This window comes from Equus quagga, chromosome 4 (assembly GCF_021613505.1).
Source record: "Equus quagga isolate Etosha38 chromosome 4, UCLA_HA_Equagga_1.0, whole genome shotgun sequence".
Taxonomy (NCBI): Eukaryota; Metazoa; Chordata; class Mammalia; order Perissodactyla; family Equidae; genus Equus; species Equus quagga.
The window spans coordinates 116,318,208-116,332,348 of NC_060270.1; the positions used below are offsets into that span (position 1 = coordinate 116,318,208).

A 14,141-nucleotide genomic window follows, 5' to 3' on the forward strand; every position below is an offset into this window, starting at 1 on the left:
GGCTTTTAAGAGGAGATGATGCTATATTCTAACTAGTTACTCTGTAGCTCTCATTATTTTCTTTTTTTCATTGGACACAAGACACGAACCATGTGGGGAACACTGAATTGTTTTTAAAGTACTTTTATTGGTATCCAGAAAAATTGTTTGGAGTTGCACCTTCCAGCCTCTTTTCCAGTTTATCAATTCCAACTCCCAGTGTCTACGGTTCCAGGTATATTGTAAAGATTTTTTTCCTACCTTCTTTCTAGAGAGCATACTAATCATTGCATCAGGTGGAAAGTATTTTCCAAAACAACTATTACAACTGAAGGCAGAAAAAAGTCAAAAGTTACTCTAACTGTAACATCAGAAGCCTTGCTTGTTGCAGAAACAGCATGACATTTCTATAAAGAGGCAATACTCTTGCTAAACTTTTCCTTTTTTGAAAGAAGAGAGAGCATTATTCTGGCTAGATCCTGTCCAGGTCAAGCCCTTTTGCATTATGCGTGAAAAAAATCCACTCCAAAAGCAAGAGGCAGTTTGAGATGAGCTGAAAACCTGATTCTGTTCATAATAAAAATTGAATCCCTCAATTATTAACAAACAGAAGATTTATAGTGCCTCTGTGCATCACTGAAATTCTAGGTACACTGAGGTTTGCTTAACTTGAGACTGAAAGGGCAAAAACTTAGCTTGCTATTGCAAAGAGAGGCTCAGTGTGATGCTGCGACATCAGGTTTTCTGTTTATCCCTAAGGCTGGTGCAGTGATGACTTCAAAGTTTGATGGTGGCTTTTTTTCCCCCTTCTTTCTTTCTTTCTATTTTTTCTCCCTCCAAAGATGTTCAGCAGTAGGCTAATGGATCCCCAGCAGGGTGCAAAGACAGCAGAAAGCACGGGAATCAGATGTCAATGTACTCTTCCCAGATACCCTGCTAGGACAGAGCTAACTAACCAGGGCTTTAGCCTCCTCTTGGGGAACATGCTTTGATGGTTCCCTGCCCACTCTTGGCTTCCTATATGCTTCCTGATTAAAATGCTGTCACAGATAAATCATGACATCTGTCTATTAGGATCATTTTTTATTTTTTTAAAAGAAAAGTTGGGAACCATAAGATTAAATAGATAATGGGCTGGCCCGATGGCATAGTGGCTGGGATAAGTGCTATGCATTTCAGCAGCCTGGGTTGGTAGGTTTGATCCCAGGCATGGACCTACACTACTCATCAAGCCATGCTGTGGCAGCGTCCCACATACAAAGTAGAGGAGGATGGGCAGGGATGATAGCACAGGGCCACTCTTCCTCAAGCAAAAAAAGGAAGATTGGCAACAGGTGTTTGCTTAGGACCAATCTTCCTTACCAAAAATAAATAAATAAATAAAAAGATGAGCAAGTTCTGGAGAATTATATACTCAAACATATAAACGTGTATAAACATGTCATATATCTCTATTATATAACTGTCCATGGATCTGGGACTGTTTTCTGCATGTGCCTTCCCTACCCATCGATTTACTTATACATTTTTATATATGTTCTGTTAGTCACTTTCAGTCAATCACTAGATTACTTAGGTAACTTCCTAATGAATAGACTTTTGGGGAGGAGAAGAGTTTCTCATTGTTTCCCCTCAATGTAGGCATAAATTGATGGGAAACTGAAGTTGTCCCAGAGATGAGTTTCAATTTCAAATGAAGGGGACATCCAAAACGTACTGGTGTACTTCTGTGGGTTCCCGCCTAGGCACACAAATAAGTAGTCTTTCTGGCACCTGAGAGTAGTGATTATCTTTACCCTTTGCTTGGAGGAGAGGCAAAATCCAGCAAACTGGAGCGCAAGCGGGAAGTGCTTGGTCTATTTTGATATTTGACAAGCACAACCCTTTCAAAACCATGAAGTAAAGCTGATTTACCCAGTGAAAGTCAATAAGCTGCACGAGAACTACATTTGCATCTGCTGCCCAGCTGCATCTCCGCCTCCCCTAGCAAACTGCCCGTTCCGGCCCACTGCTGCTCCCGGCAGCCTCTGGCCGTGGAGGGCCCTTGGTTAGTTTCCACACTGTCTAGACTCCATCACTCCACACTGCTCCACTGCAAGGGGGTTCCAGTTCTCTATGTGAGTACCCTCAGGCTCTGCATGAGGTATCTTGCCACCCAAACCTGCTCCACGTTGGAGACAGGGCCCTTGGCCATTAAAAGGGACATTCTTTGTATTATATTGCTATTCTGCCTCCCTTTGCCCTATGATCAGACTGACTTAGCAAGGCTACACTGAATTCTTATGCTCTATCGTCAGACCACGTCATTTCAGACCAACCACATCTGGGAGTCCTGCCACCTGCATATCTTCCCATTTGCCTTCTAGCCTCTCAGACTCTTTGTGACTGCACTTTCATGTTCAAAACCTCGAACTGGCCTTTCAGCAACAACTCAAGTTCCCGCAGACATTCTGCCTCAGTGACTAGTGTGAGTCATTTCCTCAAACTTTTGTCTTCACACTAATGGTGATTCCTGCCCACTGACTGATTCCATTTCAGTTCTGGAGCACCAACAGTTAGTGTGACATTATCCAGTTAAATAACAAAGAAGAAGAAAAAAAAAACGCGACAGCATGAGATGGAACAAAATAGGGAGCCTCAGAGAAGATACTTAAAATCATTCTACAGAGTTTCAGTTTGAGGGCTCTTTGAAATTGTAGTTTCAGAACCTCGTAAAGAACTTACAAATGAAATCCATGAAACAGATATTTGTCAAGAATTAGTGATGATAAGGAATTCAAAAAAGAGCATGATTCTCATGCTTTGTTAACTGAGAAGATACAGCAGCAGGTAAGAATGTGAACTTTTATACACAGCTCCTCTCACATTCCTCTTTAGTGTGCCATGACTCTCCCCAGTTAGTTTAATAAGAAAAGATTGTGGAAGAAATACCCAGCAGCAGTGGAGTCGGGCAGTAGAAAGGTCACTACAGCAAACCCAGGCCCCGGATGAGCAGGACACAGCTCTTAATTTGGTGGGAGCACCAAGTAACGTTTCTATATGTTAATTTCCTGTGGATGAAAACAGCAGGTGTATCTAATCTTACAAATAAGTCGTAACATAAAACAGATGTGAAAAATCCAGAATGATACCTAATGTGATATGGTAATATTACTCCCTAATTTACAGTTTAAATTCAAGTAACTTCCTTTTTAACCTGAAGATTTCAAAGTATTCACTAGGAAGTATAAGATAAGCCCAAATGATTGTGAATCAGTAATGAAACAATTAAATTCACATGGAAAAGCACATGAGAGTCCTTCCCAGCATTTAATATAACTAATTACACAGGAAGGGTGTGTTGACTTTGGGTTCCTTCCAAAGTAGCTTTGCAAACCAGTATCAAAAATTTATCAGTCCTACAAATTCATGTCTTCATCCTCCTAAGCTCTACCCACAGTAAAAGGAATTTATTAATTGCAAGAATAATTTATTCATCCCATTTATTGCCTGTGTGCACAGGAAATCTAATAACATTAAAAATAATTCAACATGTGTTGTCAAGGTCAATTTAGCAAGCAAGAAATACCTGACCCAACAGCTGTGGGCTTTACTCATGGGGGCCCAGCTTGTTCAGAGAGACCAGAGGAGCGAGGATGGGAGAACAGAGGAAGAAAAGAGAGTTGCAGATTCTCATATAATAAAGGGAACATCATTCTCAATATTTTTCATCCCATCTTTCATTATTAAGTAAAAGAACGTTACAGTCCATTTATAACTAAAATACTCTACTTTAGATTATTTTAAACTTTGTCTAATTTTATGCTATCATGTATTTATTGGATAACATAAAACAAAAAAATGAATTTACTTTTGTTATTTATAATCATTAAAAAAATTACATTTCCATCTTCAAGACAGTATTCTAGGGTTGTGTTGTTTTGTGTTTTACTTTTTTTAGGGTAATGTGACAGGGCCCAGCAGTTCCTAAAAGTGCTGAGAACGACGTGGTAGATAAACCTGAAACTTGATGGTTGTGAGGTCCTTAAAAAACAATACTGTGTTTTTAATGGAATTACACAGAGTGAGAAACTACAGCGGTTTGGCTTTCCCTGCATGCGTTCCTCACTTTGAAGTTAGAAAAGAAGCTCAGTCTGATTGAGCTAGGTGGGGGGTAAAGAACTCACCAGGTTTTACTCATGAAAGCAAACGCTTACAAGTAGAATTAAAAGCCAATGTATGCTAAACTGTTAGTGTTAACTGACGCCAGCCCTAATCCGTACTCAAAAAGTGGAGCTTGAACATTCAAAGCCAATGACACTTGTCTCCTTGCCAGGAGCAGGTCCCAAATACCAGGCAGCAGAGCTAGAAACCATCAGTGCATCTCGCTCAGAATTCAGCGGTCGGCATCTGTCACATGCATCTCAGAAAGAGGTAGAGTTTTAAGATGGAAGGTTCTTCACAAAACTCCATGGCCCAGACCATGCGGTCAGAGCAGAAAACAGTGTTTCGTGGAACCTTGTATTTCTCACGATATTAATAAAAGTAAAATAAAAATTGTAAGAAATGAAAAAGATTTCCATGGCCAAATGTTTGAGAAATTCAGAGTTATTCAAGGTTAAACATGTTTCTCTCCTGAAGGACTTCTCGGAGCCTTCAGTATTTAAGGTACATGGGAGGTCCCCTAATTATTGGCCCTGAGAGCTTTTTTTGAAGACATAGCTATTAGGCTATGGCTGGATACTCGTGTTCCATGGGACACAGTATAGGAAATACTGAGATAAAATATTATTATCCCTGATTTATAGGTGAGGGAGTTGGGAATCCATGGAGATTATATCCTAGAAAGCGAACTCAGGTTCCAGCCTCCTAATACCAACTCTTCCCAGGGGACGGTCAGAAATCTGAGGAGAGATAAACCGTAATTGGTGTTCTCAGCAACATACATACCCTGGGATGGTCTCCTAAAATGAATGCTTCCAAAAGTTCGGTACAGACATTCTTCTTTCCTGACCGTGAGGATACACAGACCCTCCCAAATCATGATTACCTGATACAAAGGCATGCAGATGCTATCAATCCACTCCAATTGCAACCGAGGGAGTTCATCTTTCCGGTTCCGATCAAAAATAGCCTAGAATTGGGGAGGAGAACCCTGCGTTATTACACTGGAGTATTTTACAGGTGCTTTGTCAAACACTTTGCCACAATCATCCAATTTTTACCAAGTGAACACTTCACAAATCACAATCAATCTTTACCCGTACTTTGTTTTCCTTTATTTGTGATGAGAAATAAAATATTTTCACCTCTTTTTACGAGATTTGTAAGTGAATTTATTTGAACTTTACAGCATGCAATTCCTTGGGGCCAAAATCTGTCTTCAGATATAGGTAACTGCCACTAAATCAAGTCATCAGGTCGCTGAGAATTGGGTACAAGTCAAGGGGAAGGGGATATGTTTTACTGCCACAAAAATAATTCAGGCTTTTGTTTTTATAGTGAAAGAGGGTGGGATAGCTTGGAAAAGATCCTAAAAAGCAATTTCATTTTAAATAGAAACTATTTGTGTTAATTTTTCAGGGTGGGGTGTTGGTTTGACAATTCTGTGTGGTTTTCAATCAAGTTCTGTCATTAATAAATCCATAAATTTTCATTTAGCATTGGGTGGATGATAGTGGGAGGTATCCATTCTCTCCTCATTCCTAGCCTTTAAACTTTATGATATTATAAAGTTTAGAAAATTTGGGTATATTTTGGAGAAAAAGAAGTGACATATTTCTGTTGGGCAGACATAGAAAGGGAAACAATCAATTGGAATTGGAGGGTTTAAATGGATTCCTTGAACAAACACTGCCAGTTCCACTCCAGTGAGAATGTCCCTCTCTTTGTTCTTAAGGAGTAAGGCCAGAGTCTAACAAGCGACCTTGCCCTATTGTCTCACAGTAGGTTTGGTCTTTCCTCTAGATAAAATGTGGCATCCAAATCATTTTGGCAATCACATACGTCATGAGGGCAGATCCAGGCTGTCCCTTTGGTCCAGAGATGCTGAAAAATCTTACATCCTGCAGACTCGTGAACGAGGGTGGGAGTGAGTGGGGCCGAAATCACTAGCTTACAAGGTTACGAGGAAGGATGCTGCTGAGGGAAATACCTCCAAGTTAGAGAGAAGGTCACTGACTCCCACAGGCTCTGCTCTTCCTTGTCTTGCAATATGAAATGTTAAATATCAGGAAAGAGGACTAGAATTTAGAGGAGTGTTAAATGTGCTGGAGAAAGGGATGGTTCATGTGACTGCATGAGTCTTGGTCCAAAAGATTCCTTTAAAAATATTATTCTGATTTATCTTCTCTATATCTCTCTTTGCTATCTGAAATTTTCTTATTTTTTAATTTCTCTGTTTCTGGTATATTATATAGACTTAATTCTTTATTTTAATTCAGTAGTTTTTAGCATATTCACATTTAGTTGTGCAACCATTACCACAGTTAATTTTGGAAGATTTTTATCACCCCAAGAAGAAATCACATACAAATTAGCAGTTGCTCTTCATTCTCCCCCAAACCCTCAGCCTAATCTACTTTCTGTCTCTACAGATTTGCCTATTTTGCACATTTCATATAAATGGAATCATATGATATGTGGTCTTTTGTGACTGGCTTCTTTCACTTAGCATAATATTTTCAAGGTTTACCCCTGTAGCACGCATCAGCACTTGATTCATTTTTTTTTTAAAGATTGGCACATGAGCTAACATCTGTTGACAATCTTCTTTATTCTTTTCCTTCTTCTTCTCCCCAAAGCCCCCCAGTACATAGTTGTATATTCTAGGTGTAGGTCGCTCTGGTTGTGCTATGTGGGATGCTGCCTCAGCACGGCTTGATGAGTGGTGCTGGTCCACACCCAGGATCCGAACTGGCCAAACCCTGGGCCACTGAAGCAGAGTGTGCGAACTTAACCACTGGGCAACAGGGCTGGCCCCTTCATTCATTTTTATGGTCAAATGATATTCCATTGTGTAGATATACCATATTTTATTTATCTATTCATCAGTTGATGGACATTTGGGTTGCTTCCACTTTTTGGCTATTATGAATAATGCTACTATGAACATTCATGTACAAGTTTTTGTGTGGATGCATGTTTTCATTTCTCTTGGGGATATATCTAGAGGAAGAATTGCTGGGCCATATAGTAACTCTAATGTTCAACGTTTTTGAGGAATTGCCAGACTGTTTTCCAAAGCAGCTGCATCATTTTACATTCCCACCAGCAATGCATGAAGTTCCAATTTCACCACATCCTTGCCAACTCTTGCAATTGTCTGTCTTTTTGGTTATAGCCATCTTAGTGGTTGTGAAGTAGTATCTCACTGTGGTTTTGATTTGTATTTCTCCAATGACTAATGATTTTGAGCATCTTTTCGTGTGCTTATTGGCCATTTATATATATTCTATGGAGAAATGTTTATTCAGATCCTTTTCCCATTTTTAAAATTAGGTTATTTGTCTTTCCATTGTTGAGTTGTAATAGTTCTTTATATATTCTAGATATTAGGCCCATATCAGAAATATGATTTACAAATAATCTCTCCCAATATGTAGGTTGTCTTTTCTCTTTCTTGATAGTGTCTTTTGACACACACAGTTTTTAATTTTGATGAAGTCCAATTTACCTATCTTATCTTTTGTCTACTATGCTTTTGGTATATACCAAAACACCATTGCCGAATCCAGTCCAAAAGATTTATACCTTCTTTTCTTCCAAGAGTTTTATAGTTTTAGCTCCAACATTTAGGTCTATGATCCATTTTGAGTTAATCTTGGGGTATGGTGAGAGATAGGGGTCCAACTTCATTTGCTGGTTGTCCCTGCACCATTTGGTGAAAGACTATTTTCCCCCATTGCGTGGTCTTGTCATGCTTGTGGAAAATCACTTGACCATAACTGTAAGGGTTCATTACTGAACTAGTCACTTTTCAGTAAGTGTTTGATGAATGGAAGTGCGAGCCAGCAAAGTGTCCTGCACTTTCCCTTTACAGCATTTTGTATCTTGTAATTGATTATTAGTGATTGTTTATTTAATGTCTATGTCTCCTACCAGTTGACAAGCTTCTTGAGGGCAGGGAAGATGGTACCTTGCTCATGGCTGGATGCACAGTGCCCAGCTTCATGCTTGATACCCAGAGCTGTTCAAGCATGTTCCATTTACTGACTCACTGCTTCCAGTATGAACCCTTTGGCTGTGGTCTAGATTAGCCTTTGTCTTCACGAAGTGACTCTGATGACCCCTAGGACCATGACACCTGAAGAGGGCTCCTGGACAATTTTGTTACTAAATATCAAGGAATAATGGGCACAGCAGGTGTCAGCTCTGGGTGCATGCATTTCAGACACCTTAGGAAAAGGGCTAATGAGGAATACCCCTGCCACAGCAGCCAGGCCTCTCCTGAAGAGATGGTCATCAGCTGTCTTAAGTAGCCTTTTGGGAGGACAGAGTAGCATCTAGAGATATATTTCCATCACAAAATTAATTTCATGTATGTCTTCAGAAAACACCTTACCTGAGCCTGCAGACAAAGGCTCCTTAGTGCTGTGCTACCACATCTGCCAGCTCGCCAGTGCTGGCAATTGACTCACATTTTTTTCATTTAATTAAATGACCTGTGGTATCGCTGCCTTGTAAACCCTTCTGAGGATGCTTCTGAAACAGTGTTGTTATTTTTTAAAAAATTCTTTAGGAGTGCTTATTTTATTTTATCTTATTTTTATTTTATTTTTTGGTGAGGAAGATTGTCCCTGAGCTAACATCTGTTGCCAATCTTCTTCTTTTTGCTCAAGGAAGATTGTTGCTGAGCCAACGTCTGTGCCAATCCTCCTCCACCTTGTATGTGGGATGTCGCCATAGCATGGCTTGATGAGTGTTATGGAGGTCCATGCCTGGATCCGAACCTGCAAACCCTGGGCTGCCAAAGTGGAGCGCACAAACTTAACCACTATGCCACCGGGTCAGCCTGTGAAACAATTTTTTAAAGAAGGGAAAAGCTTTTATTTGAAAATAGATATATGGGTGAGATAAATTTGGGTTGTACTAGGTTTTCCACATTAACTATGTATGCCAATCTAGTATCCTTATTTTTATAACCAAATTCGGTGAAACCACTGAAAAAGAATAAAGGGATGTTTTGAAAACAGTATAATAGATGTTGCTTTGGAAACTAAAATAACTGGCGAGTGTTTCAACCTATGTAGTCTTCTGACCTTTTAAGGTTTAAGTTTTTGTAAGCAACAAATTAAGAATAGTCAAAATTAGTAAGACTAAGACTAATAGGTGAAACCATTTAAGCTATGAGCTAGTTCGGCTGCTTCTCCTTGCTTTTAAATGTCAGCAAAGAAAAATGTCTTAAAACTAGAAGAACTTATAAAGACACCCTCAAATGTTCAAAACTCAGTTGTTTTGAATCTTCATAAACACACATTCCTGACAATTGACACATTCCTTGAGCTTTATTGAATTTACTGTGCTGTGCTAGGCTTTAAAATTTTGTGCACTATTCTCAGAGAGCGGGTTTTTAGCTAAGCATTCATTAAGAATAAAGAGGCTGCCCCCTCCTTGAGGATGGTGACTGAGGCATTTATGTCTTCTGTATCCTGATGAGTAAAAATAGCATCATCCTGAGCCTACAGTAAGCATTATCAAATAATAATCGAATGGATGAATCCAATATAAAAAACATTTCAATCAGCACAACCTAGTTCCCTAGGTGAAACTTTTCATTTTGCAAACAAAGAAAAGAAACAGAGACTTGAAATGATTTGCTTTTGAGACTTTGGAAAGTTTGGAATTGGAAAATAAAATCCAGAATATCCATTATTTACTGCAGCTATCTGTTCTAGCTCCTCAAGGCTGGACAGCTTGCCTTTTTTCTCCGTATTTCTATTCCAAAGCAGCCATTGACCACATATGAAATGCCAGTCCTGGGCTTTGAGTTATTCAAATGCCACTCTGCACATCTTCCTTTGTGCCTACTTATCCCCCCGTGGGTGCTTGGGAAATGCTCATTAAGTAGCTCACCACTCTTAATCAGAAACCTGGGAAAAAGAATGTTTAGTATCTAAGTTTAACTAAAGTTTTAAACTTTTGGGGGTGCTCCCTTAAATCTATGCTTAGTCTTTCCCACTTTCAAGTTGTAATTTGTGGTTATTTTTGAAAATGTCATTTAAAAGGGTAAATACATCACAATAAAAGAATGAACTTACTGAAGGAGTGAGTTTGAGTTCTGATCTCTCTCGATCTCCTTGTTCAAAGAACTCACTGGTTACAAGTTCAGCCACCTGAAACATAAATATTTTAACTTATGGTTAAGTGTAACTCATCATGAGACTCAGAAGTTATTTCTGGCTTACGTGAATGGTGATTATCTTCAACACAGACAATCATTTAAAAAGCTTATGAGAGGGGCTGGCCCTGTGGCCGAGTGGTTAAGTTCGCGCGCTCTGCTGCAGGCGGCCCAGTGTTTCGTTGGTTCGAATCCTGGGCGCGGACATGGCACTGCTCATCAGACCACGCTGAGGCAGCGTCCCACATGCCACAACTAGAGGGACCCACAACGAAGAGTATACAACTGTGTACCGGGGGACTTTGGGGAGAAAAAGGACAAAAAAATAAAATAAAATCTTTAAAAAAAAAAAAAAAAAAGCTTATGAGAAAGTACATTAACCTTTTGTGTTTGAAGGTATTACAGAATTTAATCAATGAAACTTCCTTTTATTCAGGGGAACTTGTGCAACATCTTTTTATATGCATGCCAATAGATGATCTCCAACAGCACAGCTGGCGTATTCGGGATGGGGCACTAGATTGCCACCTTCAAGTAGGAAATGTTCTTAGACAGAAAAATGAAGCATACAATAACCTAATAATAATTTACATTCTTATAATATATTATTATAACATTTGTTATAATAATTCAGCCAACTTTTGGTTGTTTCTATGTAGATTCTTTACTTTATTGCATACTTTCATCTTAGCTTGGTTTCACCTTGCCATCACAAAAACTCCTTAACAGCCTCGCCCTGTCAATATTTGTGTGTACTCTGCAAGGGATAACCCCAGGGCACACCCTCTGCTTCCTACTGGAGCAGTCAACCAAGGAACAGAACTAATGCTAGATTCACTGTTTATACCGGACTCTTACAGTATGTCATGATACAGTTTGAAGAACAAGATTTGGTCTTCAGGCTGACTGAATCTATGTACAAAAAGTGTTAAGTAAGGTAGGTTCTAGTTGGTACAAGCACAATGGAAGGGCTGTTTACCCTAAACCATAGATATTTTTTCCAAAGAACCTGTATTTTCCCACTTTTCATCCATCAGCACAGTGATCAGAAGCTACTGATCATAGTCAAGCTACAGACATGTTTTCTTCTCCAAGGCCTGTACTTGTAAGGATAGCTTTATGGGAAGCAAATTGATGTAAGTGTTGAGCAGGTATTTTCAACAATGCTGTGGTGATAATCTAGGAAATCTCTGAGACAAACTAGCTGGATTTACAAAATATTGGAAGAGAAGAAAATAATCCCAGATAACTTGATGGCAAGAAGATCTGGATCCCCAGACTAATTTTTCTCTACTCCAGGTTCCTATAAAGATGAGGTTCTTATGTCTGGCAAAGACTAGAATGGTTTACCTTTGGTCAAGTGCATAGAATCAAGATGATTTACCTAAGTGTATCGCTCAAGAGATTTTGTCAACCATAAATGGGAACCACTGATAAAACTTAAAAACAACATCAAACACACACATACACACAAATCTGAGAGCAGCAAGTATGCAGTCATTTATAAAGAAATGAATATCTAGTCCGTTGACTTTTAAAAAATTCAACGGCATAACCCTAGTTGGAACTGACTTAATTTTTCTAGGACTTGATTCACTTCTCTCCTCTCCAGCCTCTGCCACTAACTTTTCTCTTTAGGACTCTAGGCCTCTCTCATCTCTCTCTGGCCTTCCTTTAAAGAACAGATGGTCCCTAAAGGGCCTGGCCTCATTTATTCAATTCCCAGAACTCTCCCTCAGATTGCTCTGAGGTGGGTCTTTTGCAATAAAGAATGCAGATGTGCACATCAGGTCACCCCAAGGTGGGAGCCCTGCATAGGTCTGTAGCCCCTGGAAAGCAAAGAAATTAAAACAGAATCCTGTCCTTGATCTTCTAAAGTGGCCCTAGGTACCTCCCCTGAGCTTCTTTCACAGCTCAGCTTGTACCACTATGTCGTTTGTACTTAAAAACCCAGTCAGAAACATGAAGGGCTCATGACTGAATTTTTTATTAAACAAAGAAATTGAGATGCTAATCAGGACTTGGAGGATCACTGGGGAAACCCACATGCTCAGAGTCATGTTTGTGAGAAAGGAAACATCGACTAGACATCAGTAAAAAAAAAAAAAAAAACCTTTGAGAGAATTAAAAAAATCAAAATCCAGGAAACTAGAAATACGTTTGTATTTTTAAAAGAAGGCCTACTGTTTTTGTCCAACTGTTCTCTAAAATCATAGAAGTGAGTATGTTTTTGAAAATATGTAACCTATTCAATTTAGAGACAAACACAAATGAGATCTGCAGTTTAGAGTTGTGACAAGGTTTCTGGTGGAAACATTTGGGAAAAAACATGGTTTTGCGTTTTAGTTCCCTGAACTCTTGAGTTTCTGCACTATCAGCAGAAGTTCAAATCCTAAAAATAAAATAATATTTATATCTGTAAGCAAGAAGACCACCTACAAGTGGCCATTGGGTCCCTTAGGTCCAAAATATCAATTTAGAAACTTATTCTCCTTCCAAGTAGTTGGTCCTGTCATTTTCCCGCCCCCGCCCCCAAGTGGCCTGCTGCTCCTTTAGGTCTCGACACACATTTCACTGGGGCCCATCACACCTCATCCCACTCCCTTTCTAATCTTTGCTATTCTTCTCCCCGCCCCCAGCTTTCTCCCATTCTCCATCCCTCCACCCACTTCCATCCCTATCATAGGGGCCACCCCAGGACTACAATTTTTCCCATGCCTGGAAGAGCCACTGACCTCTTCTCTGCATTTTTTTTCTCAGACTTTACTGCAAGGAAGGTCTTCCCACATGGGGGAAGTGAAGGGAGGGCAGAGATGTAGAAATAATCTACTTGGTCACACAAATTCTTCACAATTGCCCTGCTTTATGTAATTTCAAACATGCCACACCAAAAGGAAAACCAAAGCTCAATTAGAAAGAGCTGTTCATTGGAGGAGAGCTCTGCAGGAAAACCACACCATCTGCACCAGAGCGTGATGCGAGCAAGACATAAATTTTTATTTGTGTTAAGCAACTGAAATTTGAGAATATATTTGTTACTGCAGCAAAACCTAGCTTAGCCTTGACTACCACAAAAATTGGTATGGAAGTGAGGTTCTGCTATTAAGAAGGAAGGAAAGAAGGAAGGAGAAAGGAAAGAGAAGAAAGGAAAAGACCCTAAAATATGTGGCATCAGCTTGGGGGCCAGGTATAAAATAGTGAGGAAATGGTTGTTAGAGGCTATAAGGTTGATGATCCATGTTACACAGTGGCAAAATATTTTGTATAATTCCCATGGAAATAAAGCAAATAATGTATCTAATGAATTTATAGCTTTAGGGGAACACTGGAAAACAAAACCTTAATAGCATGTGATGGTTGCTATTGACTGTGTTTTGCTGGGTATTATAAGAAGAGAGTTCAGAAAAGGATTGGCAGAAAGTTACAAATTCAGGGTCTTGTAGGGATGGAAGATGAAGTTGCTTCTTAATCCCAGATTATAAAAACAAAAATTGAGTTATGTTTTGAATGACAAAGTTTGATCAAGACTCAGGCTTATAAGAATAATCAAATCAAAGATATGGCCGGTACACCAATAGTTAAAAACTCTGAATGAATTAGATAGTACACAGGATAGCTTTTCAGTTGGACAAAATGGCCCACAGAAATAATTTAACTACATGCTTCTCTCACTGGCCCCTATTAGGCCCAAAGTACTAGGAATTTAGTCATGAGAGAAAAAGAAAGATGTATATATGCTATATTCCCTTGTTCTTGAATATAAGGAAGCAAAGAAATACAGCAGATCTAAGAAGTTTGTATAGAATAGAACGGTGGTCATGGTTATTGGCAAATGGAAATGACT

At 39.3% G+C, this 14,141-nt stretch overlaps 1 protein-coding gene across 1 annotated transcript in view; it reads right to left on the reverse strand.

The window, feature by feature from the left end:
* PDE11A (phosphodiesterase 11A) overlaps positions 1–14,141 on the reverse strand; it is a 385,868-nt gene that overhangs the window by 26,348 nt on the left and 345,379 nt on the right. Inside the window, exons 18-19 of the mRNA XM_046659861.1 lie at positions 10,218–10,292; positions 5,009–5,092 (exon numbers count right to left, since the gene is read on the reverse strand). Of these exons, the coding sequence (XP_046515817.1) occupies positions 5,009–5,092; positions 10,218–10,292 (159 nt within the window). The remainder of the gene's footprint in view (positions 1–5,008; positions 5,093–10,217; positions 10,293–14,141) is intronic.